This window comes from Belonocnema kinseyi, chromosome 3, assembly GCF_010883055.1.
Source record: "Belonocnema kinseyi isolate 2016_QV_RU_SX_M_011 chromosome 3, B_treatae_v1, whole genome shotgun sequence".
NCBI classification, from domain to species: domain Eukaryota; kingdom Metazoa; phylum Arthropoda; class Insecta; order Hymenoptera; family Cynipidae; genus Belonocnema; species Belonocnema kinseyi.
The window spans coordinates 61,612,838-61,626,709 of record NC_046659.1 but is presented as its reverse complement, the minus strand read 5'-3'; the positions used below and the strand labels follow the sequence as shown (position 1 = coordinate 61,626,709).

Here is a 13,872-nt window from a genome sequence, read left to right as displayed (position 1 = left end):
AGGGAGCTCTTCTTAATATTTTGACACCAAAATCATGTCGATACACCTTACCGACTGCGAGTAAAGCCACCCACGCTTTAACTTGACAGACTGTACACATATGGCTATGCTCCCGGACACCTTAACCTCCACGCGATTCGCTGAGGCGTGACTCCAACAACAAACTTTTTAAAGATTTTTGCGATAAGAATGGCCATCATAGTTGGCGATAAGTTAAAAAACTAAAGTTAACGGCAATAAAGTTTTTTCCACTCCAAACACGACTGATTCTCCTTGAAATAAATTTTCCTTGATTCTGTCACTTATCTGTCCCTTTACGAATTTTCGGACAGGTTAATATTATTGCTCATAATGAATCATTATACAAACCTTTGCCCTCCACATACCTTCTCACCAACTCACAAATTCGCTGAACGCTCTTCCTACATACTTATAAAAGTGTAACTGCCAGAGGCATGCGCCTTGATGGTAGCACCGGGTTTAACTGTTTTTTTTAATCTACTTTGAAAATTATTCACGGACAGGCTGTCACTAACTGGTCGCATGGCACTAACTGGTGTCTTTACCTTGGTATGATGAGAAATTGTATGTGTTCTTTTTAGCAATTTAACTTCTTCACTGTCGGTGACACATACATGGGCAAAAAAGTCATGCCACTTTTGCAGCATGACACATATGTGCACATTTCAAAAGGAAATTATTTAACTGGATCCAATATATTTGTGCTTGAGTATATTAGGGGTTTTGGGGTCACTAAAAACAAATTTGCTGTTGGATTTTCCAAAATTAGAAACGGCGGATGCAATATTGCGGACAAAAATTATTTAAAATGTTTAGACATGAATTACAGTAAATTTTCATCCATTCTAAGGGTCGGGAAAAGTCACTAAGTCATTATTATCAGTCATTTTACTTTATTTTTTTGTTTGAAGACCTTTTAGTTTCACTTAATACAATCAACTGTCCGAAATTTGACGTTAGAGTACCCGATCTGATACACTGATCTTACATTTTGGATATTTTACTTTCATCAATGACACTGAAAGTTAGTCAGTCGACAAGGGAATGGAACATGGCTCAGAAATTACATTCTACACTTGAGAAATATTACTATTCGTACATTTATGACTTACTTTTAAAATATTTTTCTGAAAAAAATGGTCTACATTCCTATGACGTCATGCTAAAATACTCAATTCAAACCAACACGGGCTTCTCGCTCTCCGAGCCTCTGTTTTAACGGCCAGCCACTGATGAGGTTGTGACGGTAGAGCCCGTACAGGGACAAAAGTGGGAGGTGAAGAGAACGGCGCAATTTGGAATAAGCGTGTATAGGGGATATTGAATAAGTGAACTTTTGACTAGGCGATCGTTAGAATAGGTGGAAGTTTACTGCATACAGTAACTACTTTTTTAGGCTATTAAATGTATGCGGTTGATACGTTAAAATTTCCAAAAATGTTCACCCTGGATTTGATGAAATTATGAGAATGACTGGCGACAGTTTTGGATAGGAATTCATTCCAAATTAATCCAAAATCTGTATCTAAACCATTTCGAAAAAAAATGGACATTTAGTTCTATCCAAATGGGTTAAAAATTAATCCGGTTCAATCCGAACATAATTTTCCATCCGAATGAATCCGAACTCAGATTGACATGTACTTAATTTTCAATCCAAATGAAGCCGGGTTCAAATTGAATTGGATTCATACGGATTGACAATTTTGTTCAGCTTTATTCGGATTGAGCCGGATTAATTTTTAACCGATTTCGATCGAACGAAGTTAAGAACTTTTTCGGATTGAGTCAGATAGAATCTGATTGGTTTAAATACAGATTTCAGAATGATTTGGAATGAATTCCTATCCGAAACTTTCGCCAGGGAAACTGCATAAGGACAAAAATACAAATATTTATATACTGCACGATAGGGAATTGAGTCAAAATTATAAAAGTACGTGGTAATTATTTACTAATGATTCAGGGAGATAAACATATATATTATTTTTATTTTCTATGTTTGAGGTCGGAAAAACCAAATGGTCCTTATCCACTTGCCATGCTCATATGTAATTTTGAAATTAATTTCTTCGAGTGAAAGAAAAATGATTTTTTTATGTTCCTAATATATAACGGCCAATAGAGTTAAAGATTACTTGAAATTATTTCAAACAGAATTAATAAAAGTTGGTGCTTATCCAATTGGCATTTTTATGTCTTCAAATTTAGCCCTTAAAACTGAACAATGTTAAATTTTAAGTTTTAAATAGAACTTTAAGTTAAAGCACCTTTAACTGTAATAATTTTTTAAAAATTATTTCCAATGAAACTTGCAGTTATCAAAATGAAACATTTGAAAATTGAAGTCGCCATATTTTTAAGTAAATTATAATTAAACAATTAAAAACTGTAGCTGGACCGGTTTCAAACATTTTTCCACGGTCGATTTTTAATCCCAAACCGGCCCCTGAATTGATTTCGTAGAAGACAGAACAGATGAAAATCATGGAACAACAAATTAAATAATATAGATTATAATTTGTAAACTACGTTTTAAAAAAATGCATTTGTACATGTTAACAATATTTGCTATCATAAACATTACTGTTGCAGAATAGTATTAACCTGTGAAATAAATTATTGGTAATAAGTATATAAAGAATAATAGGTAATCTGAAAGTTTAATTAAGTAATATTAATTGTCTCATTTGGGTTCGCATCTAGAATAAATTAAGAACATAAAAAAATTAATAAATATATTAATTCCCCCGCATTCTATACACTAATTTGAATATTTAAACAAAAATATTTAAAATTCGTATGATTTGAGAAAAATATTCCTCAGTAAAGTTTATTTCTAAAATTTGCATAGGTTCTTAAATTTATAAAGGAAAAAAGGAACTGCTTGATTGCCATAAAAGGAGTGTATTCACAGCGAAGTGAATGGTAGTCGATAACCGGGAGTGAGACAGAGAAAATAGTCACGCACATGCCAAATTCGTGCCTCACAAAATCACTTCCATGAAAAGCAAAATATTTTTAAGGTCGAAAATTCAAAATACTTACATTTTCATGGTTCCCTTGGGCCCCAAATTCGTTTTCATGACTTCCTGGATACCTTTTGCAGCCGAAGTATTAATTGCTAGAGCTTGAGCAGCTCTAGCAAATTCGGCTTTCGGATTCAATAAACTGATTGCTGACATTTTGCTTCAGGGACTTTTAACAGTAAAAATGCGGTAAAATATTTCGCGTAGTAATCACGTGTAATAAAACTGTATTCAACTTTCGATAGAGAGAAGAAAAACGTTAAACAATTGGTCCAACGAGGGTGAACAAATCGTGAAATCACTCACATGGACGATGTAATGCCAAACTCACATCACAATTGGATGTAAATTAAGTCAAGTTCATTCGTTTCCATGGTAACGAATCGTGATTGGTTCGTCGTACCAGCGTAAGCCAATGAGGAATATTTCTTTGCAGAAAGTAGAAAGCGCATGCGCACTATATTTTAAATTTAAGGCGGGGCGGGACGTGCTTTCTATATTTCTTGAATTTTTATTCAAGTTTTATAAATGAAAGTCCTCAATCCAGTCCTCTAACTTCTTGCCATGCCTATATAATTATTTTTCGAAATGATCTTCATGAAATACGTAATTTTTTCGTAAGTTACCGGGAGCCTCAGATCCTACGCTTCACTGCGCTTTAGCTTCACACATTCACACCAGTCAACCCCGATGTATTATCTCCATCATATCTCCTATATATATATGATTTTCACAAGTTTTGAGGTTAAGTCCAGGTAATATTAAAAAAAGGTCTCCGGCAAAACCCAGCACAATGTCATTTGTGTTGCGCCCTTTTCTTTTATTAAGGAATTTAAATATAAAAAGATCGCCCGTAATTAAAGTAATGAAAGTCACAAATCCTCATTTACACACATCTTCATGTAAGTTGTCATATGTAATCCTGAAAATGCATGGCGCGAAGTAGTCATTTAAATAACACACTTTTCCTATTTTATTTATCGAATTTGGAGTTATATACATAATTTATGTGTATTTTAAGGGCTTTCCCATGGGGAATATGAGATGCAGGACCCTAAGTCCGAGGATGAAGTGTGGGTAAACAAAACCTTTTCTAATATTATCAATTATTGTGTGTGCTGCTTCAGATTTTATTGTGAAAAATATTCAAGTCCATGTACGCTGTAATAATTTTATTAACAAAAATTAATTAGTTCTCATATTCCAATATTGAGCTGAGAAAATCAAATTTGAAATTAGTAAAATGCTGAAAATGTTTGATAGGATTTGTTAAAAAAAATATAATACTTTTCAATCCATTTGTTTTTATTGATGCACTGAGAACATTTTAGTAGGAAGGTATACGATTTCTCGACGTATACAACTTGATAGAAAATTCCAATATTTTGATACGTAGGATTTGATAATGCGTTGAAAAATCTTTTACTTCTGTCAACAGTTTTGTATTGAAACGCTATCAAAACTTATTCTTCCTAGATTTGTATTAAATCCTTTTTTCCAGAACCTGGAAGATTTCTATCGAATTTTACTCCTCGAAAAATCTTGATACAAGTTCTGTATCAAAAATATTTGATAGGATTTTAATGAGATGATAGATTTTATTTTGTGAAATTCGTTTGATTGAATTTGAGGGGTTCTATACAAATACTTTTTCAGCAGTTTATAATACTTATTTTCAAAATGTCCCCATTTCCCTGGGAACATTTCTAGGAATAGACCTATAATCTTTTTATTATTATGGGGAATTACAGGAATATCTGTATAGGAGTAAATGATAAAGAAACATTGAAAGAATGATTGCAAAAAGTAGAGAAACTGCAAATAAAAAATCGAGTAGCGACCCAATAGATCCTATACATTCCTATACTTTTTTATATCAATTCAATCCAATCATATCAAATACTCTATCACAAATTCCAATATGATATCCCACATTTTATAGAAATACTATCAAAACCTATCAAATATGATCAATACAATTTTCAACGAATAGAATTTGATGAAAATTTCCAAAATTGTGAAAGATAGGACTTTAAATACAAATACTGGGTGGTTAAGATTTTGCAAAGGCATAATGAAAATATGATAGAAAAGTATAGGCTTTCTAGATGGATAGAGTTTGATTGAATTAGATAGGATTTTTACAAACTTTGCAGATACAATTTAATTCGTGTAATTTGTTTGATTAATTAATCATTTACTTTTCAGGGTAAACGTTATTTTTATAGATAAATGTGGCAAAAGGATACCAGTTAGAGGGAAAGTCGGAGACAATGCTTTATATTTAGCTCATAGATATGAAGTCGAAATGGAAGGAGCCTGCGAAGCTTCTCTCGCTTGCACAACGTGTCATGTATACGTTAATCATGATTATCTAGATAAACTTCCACCGGCGAAGGAAGAGGAAGACGATTTACTCGACATAGCTCCGTTTCTAAAGGAAAATTCAAGATTAGGTAAGAATATTTCAAACCAGAAGTTTTCTACTTCAAAACTTAAAGCAGAAGTTTAAAAAGTCAGTAAAGTGAAGCTCAAGTTTTATTTCCATTAAAATAGAGTTAATTTTGCAATTTTAATGGACGCAGTATTCTATATAATTTCCTTTTAGGTTGCCAAATCGTTTTAACGAAGGAATTAGATGGCATCGAATTGCAATTGCCACAGGCTACGCGGAATTTCTATGTTGATGGACATACGCCTACTCCTCACTAGGAATTGGGTATACTCACAAAAAGCTTGGAGATAAAAAAAACTTAAAAATCCCTGTACATAAGTGTTATTAATTAATATTTGTAAATTCTTTAAAAAAAGTCAATTTAAGGATGTTTGCTATTGTAAATTAGATACTAGGCATATCTAAATAAGAATATTGGGAATTAAAAAGAATAGTCACCTTATTTACCGCTTTTAACTATTAAACTAAATAATAATAATACAGTCAAAATCGGAGATAGTGCCAGTTTTGAGGCTGACCTTGGACCTAATTCCCGGACATAGCTCCACTCCGGACGTAAACAATCAGGGACGCATAAACCGTTCCTGGTGGACTTTACTGCGTAGTAAAAATTAGTTCAAAATTGTTATTCTAATAGGGAGACATGGGTAAAGTAAATTTTTGAAGGAAGTGAGGAAGAAAGTTTGTTGTTACGTATTAAAATAAAGGTTTTTCCTGCTTTTATACTTTAAAACAGCAGCATCCAAAAGCACATCACTATTTTGCTAGGGCTTTGGCCACAGGGCAGCGAGCTACAAGGGTCCTGCGATCGGACCAAAGGATGCTGAAGGTGCGGCACGGAGGATCACAAATCTGTGCCATGATGTCGAAGGCCGATGAGCTGGTTGGGCGACATTGTCGCGCTACTGACGTCGATGCGTACATCATGGCTGGGCTAATCCGAGAAGGACTATCCCACTTGAGACAAGCATCCGACTCAATTTAGAAGAAGAAACCCGCAGGATCCTTAACAGGTAAAAAAACGGCACCCTCTGAAGATAGCGATAGCGGTTCCGGAGGAAATAGTGCCAAGGAAAAAGGGTGGTGTTTTATGGTGAATCGTTGAAAGCGTCATTATAATGATCAAATTATTATCTTAGCGTATGTGTGACAGGCACGCACTTCTGCGTAATCGCATAATGCATGCGATGCAGTTTCATAGCCAGAACATACAAAGAAGTTATTTAAGATAAAATCACTTACTTTTTATAAATATTAGATTATTTGTCTGCGAAAAACAAAACATTCACATCAAAACTTGACAATTTGACATTACAAAACACTGCAGTGGGATTCCGATTCTTGAAGTTGATCAGACCTCTTTTTCTTCCATGTGAGATAGTTAGAGACACATTGATTGTGTTATAGTGACATCTTTACGACATCCTATGTACGTGTCGTTAGGGTGTCTTTACGCTCAAAGACATTGTCAGATCATACAACGTCTTTACTATATCGTAAAGACACCCTAACGACATGGACATAGGATGTCGTAAAGACGTCCCCAAATTTTATGCCCACTGGGAGGTCCTACTTTTCGTTTCGAAACGATATACTCTATCTCTGTCCAATACTTCTTCTGTTTTCTTTGTCGGATAGTTGAGCCTATTAGGTAGCTATGGCAGCACCATCAATTCAGAAGAAATTACAATTTCAATGAAGAAATCTCATAGTAAATTATTAATTTTAAACCCTAGTATAACATTTTGGATTAAAATGAATTGCTATTCACTGCTCTTTTTCAATAACATTGCTCCAATAACTTCAAGATACTACGTCGCCATATATATTTGACCGCACGAAATAATCCGATCAGTCGCATCGGCTTCAGTTGGCCTCAAGCACTGGCGCCCCACTGTTGGTCGACCCGAGCTCGCCATCGTGCACATTCTTTGTGTGTGTGCCTCCCGCTTAGAGTGAACTGGCGCAACGTCATGACCCAGTTACACAGATAGCCTAATAATGCAAAGCGTCTTACCGCAACACTCCTTTTTTGTCACGCGGTAGTGAACACCGCCCCCGCAGCTCCTTTCACCCATACCAGCGGAGCGGCGTCAATTCTCGGAAGGGCTATAGCGGGGAGTGCTATTGAAGGGTCTTACTGCATATGTAACTTCGACGTAAGTTTAGCCTATGCAAATCGAGGTTTAACTCTGAACGCTTGCAGTTTTATTATTCAATTTTTTTAAATTGTGCCGTTTTCAATGTATGATAAGTTCCATTTTGAAGTCAATTTTTAATTTGTGCAAATTTTATTTCTGGTTAAAATTTAAAAGTGTCCATGAGCGTGTTGTAATTTTGTGGATTAAAAAATTATATGAAAATTCTTATAAATCTTGGAATTATCTTCCGAGTTCAGATTCTTATATTCTACATATTGTACTATATTTTGAAAGAAAAATGTTGTGCTGATTTTGTATGAGAAAAAATCTATATTATAAATGTTGACGTTTCTTATTAAAGGCGAAAATGAACATCTAATAATAATTCAAGAATTAAAAAGGGAATTCACAAAAAATAAATTGAATTTATAGTAGAATTAAATGTGTACAGAAGACTTAAAGGGAATTATAATAAATTTGAAAAAATGCAAATGAAAAGAATTAAAGCGAATTACAAGATTTTAAAGCATTGACAAAAATGTAGTTACACGAATGGAAAGAATTAAAAAAAATTCATTTGGATTCGAAAAAAATGCAAAAGAAGTGAATTCCAAGGGATCCAATTAATCAAGAGTCAAATTCAGAAGTACTGAAACTAATTGAGAAAAATGCAAAAGAATACAAATTAATTCAATAGAATTCAAGTAATTCACAAAAGTACAATTGAATTCAGTATAATTAAAGTAAATTTAGAAGAATTCAAGTGAATTTCAAAGAACTTTAAATATTAACAAAAATTTAGTTAGATAGGAATGTAAAGAATTCAAAAACTCATGTGAGTGAATTAAAAGAAATCCAAGCTATTTAAAAAAATGCAATTGAATTCAGTTGTAATTGAGTATGTACATTCAAAAGATTTCAAGCGCATTCTAAAGAATGTAAATAATTTTAATAACAATTAAATCGCGTTTAGTAGAAATGAAATTATTTATGAACAATCGACAACAAAATCAAAAGAATATAAGTGAATTCGAAGGAATCCAAATAATTCACAAAAATGCAATTAAATTAAGTGGACTTTAAGAATATCCTTGCTTAAAGTAAATTCAAACAGATTATTTTGACATGTGGGAAATTCAAAGTATTATGAAAAATTTAGTAACATGCAAGAAAGCAAACAAATTAAAAAATTCAACTGAATGAAAAATTCCAAATAATTAAGCAAAATGTAATAGAATTCATTTGAATTCATATATGTAAATTCAGAAACATTCAAGTCCATTCGAAAAACTTTTCAATTCAATCACATTTAGTAGAACTGAAATTAATCTAAAAAAAGAATTTAAGTGAATTGAAAGGAATCCAAATAATTGCTAAGAATTCAATTGACTTAAAGCACATTCAAATGAATTAAGGTGAATTGCAAAGAACTCAACGTATTAAAAAAAATTAGTAACATACAAGAATCTAAAGAATTCAAAAACATTAAAGTGCATTCGAAAAAAATTCAAGTGAGTTCAAAGGAACCCAAATAGTTAAAGAAAATGTAATAGAACACAGGTGAATTAAAATACTCACACGATTTCAGAGAAATCCAAGTACATTCAAAAGAATCTAGAAAATTATAAAAAATTCAATCACATTTAGTAGAACTGAAGTTAACTAAGAAAGTCCAAAGAATCCAAAACAATTTCAATAAACCAAAGGGATCCGAATAACTTACAAAAAAAAAACAGTTGCATTAAATTCAGAAGAATTCAAACAAGTTTTTCGGAACTAGAGTGGATTTAATCAATAAAATAAAATGTACTATTTTGACTATGTATACATTGTTGAGTTAACTTGACTGTGAAATCGTAATTGACATAAGTAACCCTAAATAATTGGAATAACTGTTTTAGTCAGCTAGGCAGTCTTAGTTGTCTACAATTTCCACGTACTTTTCCCTCTGGTATAAAAGGTTATTAATAATAAAACTTGATAAAATTGATAAACTTCTTACGATCTCCAATGTTTCTTCATATATTTGTGTAAGTTAGATAACAAAATATTATTATCTTATTTAATTCAATATAAATATAAGTGCACAAATGAACTCATGTCTACACCCTACTGAAAATTCCTATATAGGATCCTAAATAGGATATACATATATCCTGCATAGTTTCACCTATAGGAAGTGGCATAGGCTCCTATATAGGTACCTGTTTAGGGCCCTCCCTAATAAGGTATGTAACTGACGGTGCCTAATGGTACGTGTGTGTCTCTAGGCGCTATAGGTGCCTATATAAGATCCTTTATAGGATTATAAGTCATTTCCTATAGGTCCCTATTTAGGATCCTTTATAGGATCATAAGTCATTTCCTATAGGTGACGCCTATAGGTCAACCATAAAGATCCCTATGTAGGATCCTATATAGGAACCTACATAGGAATTTTCAGCAGGGTATGGCTATACTTCCCAGCAAAGACGTTCTGTAACTGTTCCAGATCAAAAAAGGAACTCTTCTATAACAGTTGTTACAAGATGGTGACATAACTTTTCTAAAAAAAAGGTAACCGTGTTCTAGAACACTGTGAGAAAATTGTGACCGAACTGTTCTAGAATAAAAAGGTAACAGTATTCTAGAACACTGACAGAACTATGTGACAGAACTGCTCTGTAACAGTTGCTATGGAATTGTTCTAGAACAAACTGATCACAGACGTTCTATAATATTTGTTTCAAGTTTGTTCTAGAATTGTCCCATAACAGTGTTATATCGAAGTTCTAGAACCCTGTTACAAGTGTGTTCTGGAACGAATTAGGAACTAAGCTTAGTTCACTAACACTACGGTCGAGCTGACCCTTGCGAATATCCCTAATGTGGATATCTCGGACGTATAACCCGGGACATAAATGGGGTCGAATCGAATATCCCGGGATATCCTATTGCTTTGAGGAGTACATAACACTGTTCCATATTTGATAAATAAAAATTCTAGAACTGTTATAGAATTGTTATATAACTTTTATAGAATTGCCCTTGATTTTTTACAACGCAGCTTACCAAAGTTCTAGAATTGTTCTAGAAATGTTACAGATCGGTTGTCACAGCGTTCTAGATCTGTTAAAGATTTGTTCTACAACATTTGTAATTGAGTTCTAAAATTTTTCTAGAAATGTTACAGATCAGTTGTCACAGCGTTCTAGATCTGTTACAGAACTGCTACATAACACTGGTAATCGAGTTCTAGAATTGTTCTAGAAATGTTACAGATCAGTTGTCACAGCGTTCTAAATCTGTTACAGAACTGCTATATAACACTGGTAATCGAGTTCTAGAATTGTTCTAGAAATGTTACAGATCGTATGTCTCAGCGTTCTAGAACTGTCACAGAATTTTTCTAGCGTATGAGGGATGATATAGTTACTCGCATGTTCGTAACCTGTTCTAGAACACGTTCTTTATTGTTCTAGAACAGTTACAGATCTGTTCTGTAACTATGTTCTCAGGGTTAAAGATTAATGTAAATTTAAAATCGAGTTAATTCCAAATTGATACCTGAAATAAGATGCCAATCTTGTTTTACGATTTGGCTGCATCGCAGAATTAGTAAATCGCGAGCTAAAAGACGTTAATGATGAAAGATAGAGGATAAATTCCATCATGATACAATATATTTATTTCTCATACATCAGGATTATGGTACATATCTTTTTAATTACAATGATACAAGTTTTAGACATTTATGATATAATGTACTTCGTGGATTAAAATTTTACTCGCCTTGCAGTCATGTATTGCAAGTGGATAAATCACGAGTTTCTGTTGTTTGGTTCACTGCCAATAAACATTGAAAATTGTATAGGGTTGGCAGGCGAATTAGTCGAAATTTCCCAAATATCGGGAATTTTCGTCAAAGGGGTGTTTTCTTAGTGTATGTATGTATGTATATTAATAGTTTTGTTTATACATGTATTATTCGCTTGTGTCAATAATTATTATCATCGTCGTCAGTGTGATCGCCACGGTCACATGCACTAGAATATTTGTATAATTTCCGCGTCGAAAACTTGAATTATTCGACACATTTTAATCTTTACCCATTTACTCATCAGTTCACACATTTTCGCCTTAATCGAAGCAACTTAAATTAATTTACAATCATCCATCCTCACTCACTCTCTCGCATACTCGCAGTGCTGCACCTTTCAAGATGATTACATGCGTATCCTCATTTGGTAAGAGAAATCACAACTGCGTTATTGGGAAAAATAGTTTTTTTTTGTACTTGTTCGTAACTAAAGATAGATGTCACAATATGGTACATTCGTCATGTACACCGAGCGTGTGTTTTGCGTGTCAATGCAATACTTGAAACAAAACCTTACGGTAAGCGACTACCATCGACACCTAAAACTAAACATTAGTTATGGCAGTAAATAATATTATATTTACATTTTACACGATTAAGAAAAATCTCCTTTTTTTGTGTCAAACGGATTAAAATTAAACCAATTTTTATGTCATGTTACGCATCGCCTTGCATTGTTTCTCAGAGCCGCAGATCAATCGAATGATCAGTGGAATAAGAAAAAATGATATATCGTTGAGAGCAACCTGAGTTCGAGGCCGGAAACAACGCACAGAAAGCAAAAAAACTACCGAATCGCATTCGTGATCTGCAACCGCTCTTATCAAAGCTAATACTATATTTAAAACGCTCCAAGTGAAATACAGACTTTTCAATTAAACGAGAATCACTCGCCTCTCAGAGAACTGAACCTCCCTTCATAACATTGTGCACACGAGTGTACAAAATAACTTTACCTCTATATATATTCTATCCTAAATGCAAAAGGCGAGCAATGTGCTCTTCTGGGCCTGTAAGAGGACACTTTCGCCTTTTCAAAATACAAAACTGTAAAAAAGTCAATACAAAATCGAATACACTAATATTCATCTAAAAAAGCCTTTGCATTAACACTCTAGAATAAAATTCTTTTCACTCATCAATGCTCTAAGTTAATTAAATGTAAGTATGACTTCCACCGCTGCACAACCAACGAAAGCAAAGTGCGCTACTTCAGAGTACGGTTAGCGATTTAAAAAATTAATTTCGGAAAAGAAATCCAGTTTCCTTTGCCAGCACGTTGCCTTTCTTTGGTCGCGCACTTGAACTTACAATTGTTCCTTGTAACGAAATTTAGGCAATTGTCATTTTTATAAATTCGTCGGATCGTAAGAAAATAATCAATTCCAAAGAAGCGTTGAAGTTACTTTCTACATTGTGACTGCGTATATTCTTATTTTTATTTTTACTTAAAGGAGTTTCAATCGCCTTTATTCCCAAATGCTCGTGAATTCAAATTCTTTTGAATTTCGAATAAATTGCATTCCAACACGATTTTAAAATGTTTACAAAGAAATGTTTCCAAATCTTTTCTTTTTGAGAAATTTAAAACCTTGACGATTTTAAATTTAAAAACACCTAATTTGCACCATTCGAATTCCAGTAGATATTTTAATTTCAAATTCGAATGCTTTTAATTTTTAAAGTCTTGCATATTAAAACGCTTGTATAAAGAAAAGTTGCCAATGCTTTGGATTTTGAGAATTTTAAACATCTTGACGTTTTTAAATTAAAAAGCACCCAATTTGTACGATACGAATTCGAATAGATAATTTAAAATTACAATTTTTGAATAATAAAAAGCACTGGTACTTTTAATTTTGAATGACTTGCATTTCGAAAAGTTTCACAGAGAAATATTTACAATTATTTCGATTTTGAGAATGTTAAAATCTTGACATTTTTAAATGAAAAACCACCTAATTTGCAAAATTTGAATTCCAGTATATATTTTAGTTTGAAATTCATGTGCATTCAATTTTTAATACGTTGAATTCCAAAATGCTTTCACAAATAAATGTTTCCATTTATTTGTATTTTGGGAATTCAAAAATATTGACGCTTTAAAATTTAAAAAACCACCTTTCCACGATTCGAATTGAAGTCGACATTTACATTTAAAATTCAAGTTCTTTTACTTTTTAACGCCTTGAATTTCAAAACACTTTTAAAAAGAAGTGTTTCAAATTCTTTGGCTTATGAGAATCATAAAACTTTGACCTTTTTAAATTTAAAAAAAAACCAAGTCATTCGTATGAACCGAATTCGAATAGACTATTCCAAATTAATATTTTAAAATATTAAAAAGTACAAATACTTTTAAATTTT

The 13,872-nt window shown here is 32.8% G+C and overlaps 2 protein-coding genes across 5 annotated transcripts in view; one reads left to right on the top strand and one right to left on the bottom strand.

The window, feature by feature from the left end:
• Positions 1-3,367, bottom strand: part of LOC117169395 (T-complex protein 1 subunit zeta) — a 14,819-nt gene extending 11,452 nt beyond the window's left edge. The window contains exon 1 of the mRNA XM_033355761.1: positions 3,070-3,367. Coding sequence (XP_033211652.1) covers positions 3,070-3,206 — 137 coding nt within the window. The 5' untranslated portion in view covers positions 3,207-3,367. The remainder of the gene's footprint in view (positions 1-3,069) is intronic.
• A 248-nt stretch (positions 3,368-3,615) lies between these two features.
• On the top strand, positions 3,616-5,944 carry LOC117169193 (adrenodoxin-like protein 1, mitochondrial). 4 transcript variants are annotated; one of them, XM_033355423.1, is made up of 4 exons: positions 3,616-3,667; positions 4,072-4,123; positions 5,259-5,506; positions 5,659-5,944. In XM_033355423.1, exons 2-4 carry the CDS (start codon positions 4,095-4,097, stop codon positions 5,760-5,762), a joined length of 381 nt encoding a protein of 126 aa, XP_033211314.1. In that variant the 5' UTR covers positions 3,616-3,667; positions 4,072-4,094; the 3' UTR covers positions 5,763-5,944. The 4 variants fall into 4 exon arrangements, with proteins under 4 accessions (XP_033211314.1, XP_033211313.1, XP_033211312.1 ...); XM_033355422.1 differs by lacking the exon at positions 3,616-3,667 and adding an exon at positions 3,690-3,805; XM_033355420.1 differs by lacking the exon at positions 3,616-3,667 and adding an exon at positions 3,717-3,952.
• The last annotated feature ends 7,928 nt before the right edge of the window (positions 5,945-13,872 follow it).